The sequence below is a fragment of the Motacilla alba genome, chromosome 29, assembly GCF_015832195.1.
Source record: "Motacilla alba alba isolate MOTALB_02 chromosome 29, Motacilla_alba_V1.0_pri, whole genome shotgun sequence".
Taxonomy (NCBI): domain Eukaryota; kingdom Metazoa; phylum Chordata; class Aves; order Passeriformes; family Motacillidae; genus Motacilla; species Motacilla alba.
In genome coordinates this window covers 2,096,225-2,102,343 of record NC_052044.1, presented here as the reverse complement: position 1 = coordinate 2,102,343, position 6,119 = coordinate 2,096,225, and the positions used below count along the sequence as shown (strand labels likewise).

Here is a 6,119-nt window from a genome sequence, read left to right as displayed (position 1 = left end):
AACCTGCTCAGATCTCTCCTGCACGAGGCCCCAGGCAGCTCCTGGGCAAGGAATTCCTGAGTTTCACCCCAATCCTTTGGGGTCAAAACTCCTCTTTTTGCCTCTGTGGATGGCAAAGCTTCTCTTGGAGAAATTATGACTCGAAAGGATTTTTAAAAACAGCTTTTAAAAAAGCCATTTTGGGGCAGAATTTGAGTTTTAAAGCCTCCCAGCTTCAAGTACAGCAGCTGGCAGCTGTGGCCAAGCACCAAAACATTGGCAGGGGAGATTCATTAAGGAGGATTGGGGGATTAACGAGGATTTTCCACCCAAAAGTGCCTTTGAGACGCTCTCCTAATGATGGGGCTCTGCACCGAGGCTTTGGGGTCAAATCTTTTCCCTCCTGGCGCAGCCAAGCAGCAAATTCGGGGGTCCCTCCTGGGGGCAGCCCTCCCAAAAAAGCCTTCGGGATCTTTGGAAAAGTGGGATGGGGCTGGGGGTGAGGAGGGGGGAAGGGAATGCGGGGAGACCCCCAGAAAATCAGGATTCAACCCAGCCAGGAGGGGAAGAAAACGGAGAAAACGCAAAGTTTGGGATTTCTTTCTGTTCCTTAAAAAATAAAGAAGGGAAAACTCAGTGGGAATTGGCCACCAGGGAAGGAGGTTGGGATCGGGATTCTGGGCACTGCTCCCAGCTGGGAATGGGAACCTGGTCGAGTTTTTTCCCCCTCATTTTCCCCCAAAAAAATCCTGGGAAGGGCTGGGGAAATGGGCTTTTTCAGCCTAGAGAAGGGAAGGCTCCAGGGTGACCTTTCAGGAGAGCTGGGGACAGATCTGGGATAAAGGACGGAGGGACAGGACAGGGGAGCGGCTTCCCACTGGGATCTGGAGGTTTGGGTGGGATTTTGGGGAGGAATTCCTCCCTGTGAGGGCAGGGAGGCCCCAGGATGGAATTCCCAGAGGATTCCCCATCCCTGGGATGAGTTTTAGCATCCCCCCCAAGCCATTCTGGGATTCTGTGGAAATCCATCAGCAAAACAGGGATTTTGGGGCAAAAAACACCACAGGGGCAATCCCAGCAGAGCACTGGATTTAGGACAAATCCAGAGCTTTTCTTTAAGAAAATAAAGGACAGCACACGGAAAGATCCAAATCAGGTTTAATGAAGAATTCAGCCCTACAAACGCTGCAGGGGCAGGAATCCCCTCCTGGAAAAGGGAGCAAAGTGTGGATTTTGTGCCACTGTCACCCAAAAATCCAGCAGTTTTTCCACTGAGGAAGGATCCCCTCACATGTAGCTGTGTCTGGCTCCTGAATCCCATGGGAAACGAGGGCTGAAATTCCAGAAAAAAACTCCCAAAAAGGGGCAAAATGCCAAAGGGCTGCGGGGGCCGAGCTGGCAGCTGGATTTTGCTCGGGATAGCGGCTGGCAGGAATGTCCAGCTCCCGGCAGGGAGGCCTTGGAATCCCAGCCTCCCACAGAACCCCCTCCAATCCCTGCTGCTTTGGGAAGTGGAGCACAAAAAGCAGCAAATTCCCGGATTTCAAACCCCAGGGAAGAGCCTCTGGATGCCAAAGGGGTCGGAGCCACAGGGGGAAAGGAGGGAGAGGTTCATTCCAAAGATTCGGGTTCCTTTGCCTCCTTCCAGGGTGTAGCAGAGGCTCATTCTGGGTGGGAACTGTCCCTTTTTGGGGTCCTGAGGTGCTGCCACCACTGAGCAGGAAAATAAACTCATTTCTCCTGAAAAAGATAAATCCATTTACTCTCAAAAATCAAATCCATTCACCCCAAAACACCCTGAGGGTGCCAAGCTTCCAGAACAGGTGCAAACCACCGAAACCCTCTGGGATTTCAGCCCTCAACTCGGGAGGAAAGTTCCAGACTCCTCCGCAGAAAGGCAGGGAAGGAGCACTGCCGGCAGGGCTCCGGAGGAGCTGCCGGGTTTGTCCCCGCAGAGCCACTCACGGTCCCGCTGCCGCTGGTCGGGGGGGCTGCGGTGCCCTCAGGGCGCCGCCCGGGCCGGGGCCGTGGAGTTGGAGCTGCAGTCCAGGTAGTGGAAGGTCTCCAGGGCGCTCTGGGCGCTGCGGCCGATGTAGGAGAGCTTCACCGAGGTCCTGGCAGGGCAAAGGGACAACCCAGCAGGTTTGTGTTCATCACACCACTTTTCCTCAAAAGAAACCCCAAATTCCTGCGGGTTTTGGTGGAAAGGTGGGAATTGCAGCCTCTGCAGGGAGCTGTGTGCTCCAGCCCACATTTACCCCCCGGGCTGGAGTAAAACCTGACCCTAGGGTGGATTTGGGGGAATCTGGGGAAAAATCCAAGTAGGATTTTCTCCCTAGAGCCCAAATCCGTGGCTGGAATTCCCTTGGGACTCAGGAACCACAGAACAGAATCTTTAAGATGGGAAAAGAGCTCCAAGAACCCAAAGCCGGAGCGGCACCCACCTCATGAGGATCACGATGTTGTGGACCTTCACCTTGGGCAAAGTGCAGAAAAAACTGGAAAAGATCAAGGAAGTTGGTCAGCAAGTGAGAAACTTGAGGAATTTGGGGTTTTTTTGGCAGCTCCTGCTGGTATTTTTCACTGTGGTGTTAACAAAACCATCTCACAGCACCTTGAGAAAATTCCTGGCACAGGAATTGAGCAGGAACAGTGAGTGATTTCCAGATCAATCTCCCAATTTTTAATCAAAGCAGCTCCACCCCTCTCCCTCCCCAGGTATCTCCAAGGATCAGTAAATCCTTACTACACGTAGGACAGGGATCCACCCAGCTCTGCCCTCACGGTGAAATTCACCTGCAACAGAGCGGAAAAATCAGATTTCAGCGCAGGTTCATCACCCTTCCACCCCATTTCGGGGCAGTGCACAGAGCAAACGCAGCTGTGGCCCCTGGGCAGTGAAATCACGAGGTGAACTCGCAGAACTCCCGGTCAGTACCAGTTTGTCCCTCAGGGGCTGGATGCTGGAGACGTTGGTGAGCTGCTGCCTGCCCACCACGGTGTTCATGTACTGCACCTGGCTGCTCAGGCTGCTCACCGACACCGAGTAGAAGTTGGAATTCCTGATCCTCAGGGTGGCCTGGAGGAGACAAAAACAACCGTGACCTTGCTGGCTCGTTCCCCTGGTGATTTGTTTTCCCAAATCCACGGGAGCCTTACCGTGATGGCCAGGAGGACAGCGGAGTTTTTCCTGTCAAACCACACCTGCACCACTTTGATGCCATCATCGTCCACCAGCACCGAGTGGGGGAACAGGAAGAAAACCCCCAGGCCAGACAGCAGCAGGCAGAGCAGCACTGAGAGCAGCACATAGAGTTTCCTAGGACAAAAAAACAAACAAACAAAAAAATTTAAATTCTTCACCTCCTCTGCAAAATTCAGACTCTAAAAAATCCCACCACCTGTTTGGTTTCCTTGGAAGAGGCAGCCAAGAGCTGCTGTCACATTTTTAGTATCAAAATGGCTCAAAATCCTCCCTTTGCACATTTGGGGTTGGGTAATGAACAACTAAAGCAGCATTTCGGGTTCTTTTTGCAGTTGCTCCCAAAACTCCAGTGAGAGGATGGAAGGTGAGAGTGGGATCGTGGTGCCCATGCTAGAAATATTTAAAATCACACTTTAAATCCTTTTCTTTGGGGGGTGAAAGCAACCCCTAAAGCAAGAAAATAACTCCTCCCTTACGTTCTCTGAGGACGAAGCCGTTGGTCACTGTAGGGGATCAGAGCCACCAACTCGTTCACCTGCTCTGGGAAGCAAAATGGGAATAACACATTAAAAAGTGACCTTTTTTTGCTGTTTAGAGCCGGGTTTTGGGGTGTTTAGCCCCAGAGGAGCAGCCACCTGTGGGGATGCAGCCGGTGCCTTGGCAGGTGGGACAGGTGACGCTGTCCTGGCCCATGAATTCCATGTAGGGAATCTTGGCCACGTCCTCCATGGGCTCCTGGCTGACCAAAGCCTCCTCCTCATCCTCGGCCTTCCTGCGGCTCGGGGCGGCGCTGGCGGCGGACAGGGAGCGCACAGAGCCCATGGTGGCACTGAGGGCACGGCTGGGTCCCCTGCGAGAGGCACCAGGAGCCTCTCAGGGCTTTAAAGGGGCTTGAGCCATTTGTAAGCCACAGTGCCCCTCTCGGGGGTACCAAAGCCACCTCAAAGTGTCCCCATCTACCAGGGGGCTTCCTTGGAGAAAGGGACACCTTGGTGGGCTCCATCTGCAGCTGCCCAAAACCCAGTGCACCCCAGGCACCCCCTCCTGCCGTGAGAGCAGCACCCCCTCAGCAGCCCCCAGCCCAAGACACGGGCCCGGGCTCGTCCACGTCCCCTAAGGAACAGCCCAGAGCCCCCGAGACCCCACGAGAGGAACGGGCCCCGCTATGGACCCAGACCTCAGAGACTCCCTGATCCTCAAGGTCCCCCTCCCTCGAGAACCGCCCTTTGAAGACCCGCTGTCCCGGAGATCCCCTCCCTCAGGAGCTTCCCCTCCCAGAGCTCCCCTCAGAGCCCCCCTCCTTCAGGAGCTTCCCCTCCCAGAGCTCCCCTCAGAGCCCCCCTCCCTCAGGAGCTTCCCCTCCCAGAGCTCCCCTCAGAGCCCCCCTCCCTCAGGAGCGTCCCCTCCCAGATCTCCCCTCAGAGCCCCCAGTGCAGACGCGCCCCCTCACAGACCCCTTCCCTCAGCGCGCTCCGCCAGGGGGAGCCCCTCTCCCGCCACCGCCCCAGCCCCGCCCCCGTTCCCGCGCGCAGCCGCCGTCGCTATGGCAACCGCGCGAGTGGGGGCGGGACCTCTTCATGCTCCGCCCATTAACCGTCACGTGTAATGGGCAAGGTTTCTCAAACCACGCCCATCTGGTTGACTCTCCGTCACAAGGAAGGGCGGGGTTTAGCTAGCCACGCCCCGTCGTTTCACCCAAAGCGCGCGCGCTAACTATTGGGGGTGGAGACAGTGACCACACCCTTCATTTGCATGTGATAGGCGTGGTCAGAGTCGCGCACACGCATAAGCAACACGTGGTTCCGGTTGGGTGTGGCAGGGCGTGGCAGGGCGGGGCGTGACGTAAATCGCGCGCGTGCGCGCAGCGGGGGCGTCTCTTCCCTAGCGCGCGTGCGCAGAGATGGAGGCTGGAACCGGCATGGGGCTCACGGGCCCCAGTTTGGGGATCCCTGTCCCAGTTTGAGCCCCGTGACACCAGTACCGGCTCGGGCCGCGCCGGTGTGAGAGCCCCGCTCCCAGCACGGGGTGGCCCCACACCGGCACGGAGCGGTCCCGAGCGGTCCGAGTCCCCTGTCCCGGTTCGGAGCGGTCCCGAGCACTCTGCCCCCCATCCTGTCCCGGTTCGGAGCGTTCCCGCGCAGTCCGAGCTCCCTGTCCCGGTTCGGAGCGGTCCCGAGCACTCTGAGCCCCCTTGTCCCGGTTTGGAGCGTTCCCGCGCAGTCCGAGCCCCCTGTCCCGGTTCGGAGCGGTCCCGAGCAGTCCGAGCCCCCTGTCCCGGTCCAGCCCAGCATCACCCCCAGCACCCCTCAATCTGTGGGGGAAAACGCCCCCAGGCCATTCCCTCCCACCGCCCCCCAGCCCCGACTGCTCCCGGCTCCGTTTTCCTTCGATGAATTCCCTCCCGTGCGACTTTTTCCCACCGCACCCGAGAGAAAACCGATGGAAAACGAAACCCCTCCTCTCCCAATCACCCAGACTGTCAAAATAAAATTAAAATATTTTGCGAGCTCCAGAGGCACCGCCTGTCCGGCCGCGGGAGACGGATCCCATGGAAATTTTATGGATCATTTCTTCTCTCCTTCCCAGGAGCGAAATTTCAGGCAGGGGGAGAATTCCCGGCTCTCCTTCCTCCCTGCGCCGCCCCGGGGGCAGTGGCATGAAGGGCTGGAGAAGGAGAAGGGAGAGGGATCGGGAAAGGAGAGATCCCTGCCAGTCCTTTGGGATCAGCTCGAGCCCGCAGAGAATTCCCAGAGCAGGGACAGAACCGAGGATTACCCCCGCAGCCTCCCCTCGGCTCCTGTCGCGTCCTGGGTTGGATCCCGGTTTTTTACCAAGGTTTTTTTCCTGCCCCCAACCCCAGCGGGAATGGGCGGAAGGAGGAAAGCTCCTTTCCCAGCCTGCAGGCGGGATTGTGGAAGCGCTTCCCGGGAAATCT

The 6,119-nt window shown here is 57.3% G+C and overlaps 1 protein-coding gene across 2 annotated transcripts; it reads right to left on the bottom strand.

Annotated features, from left to right (window-relative positions):
- Window positions 1-1,119: 1,119 nt before the first annotated feature.
- Window positions 1,120-4,743, bottom strand: TMEM106C (transmembrane protein 106C). 2 transcript variants are annotated; one of them, XM_038164221.1, is made up of 9 exons: window positions 4,639-4,743; window positions 3,820-4,034; window positions 3,661-3,724; window positions 3,139-3,298; window positions 2,918-3,058; window positions 2,726-2,775; window positions 2,424-2,477; window positions 1,945-2,093; window positions 1,120-1,719 (listed from the first exon to the last, which is right to left on the bottom strand). In XM_038164221.1, the coding sequence occupies exons 2-8, from the start codon at window positions 4,004-4,006 to the stop codon at window positions 1,982-1,984; spliced, it is 768 nt and encodes a 255-aa protein (XP_038020149.1). In that variant the 5' UTR covers window positions 4,007-4,034; window positions 4,639-4,743; the 3' UTR covers window positions 1,120-1,719; window positions 1,945-1,981. The 2 variants fall into 2 exon arrangements, with proteins under 2 accessions (XP_038020149.1, XP_038020148.1); XM_038164220.1 differs by having other exon boundaries at window positions 1,120-2,093.
- Window positions 4,744-6,119: the final 1,376 nt, after the last annotated feature.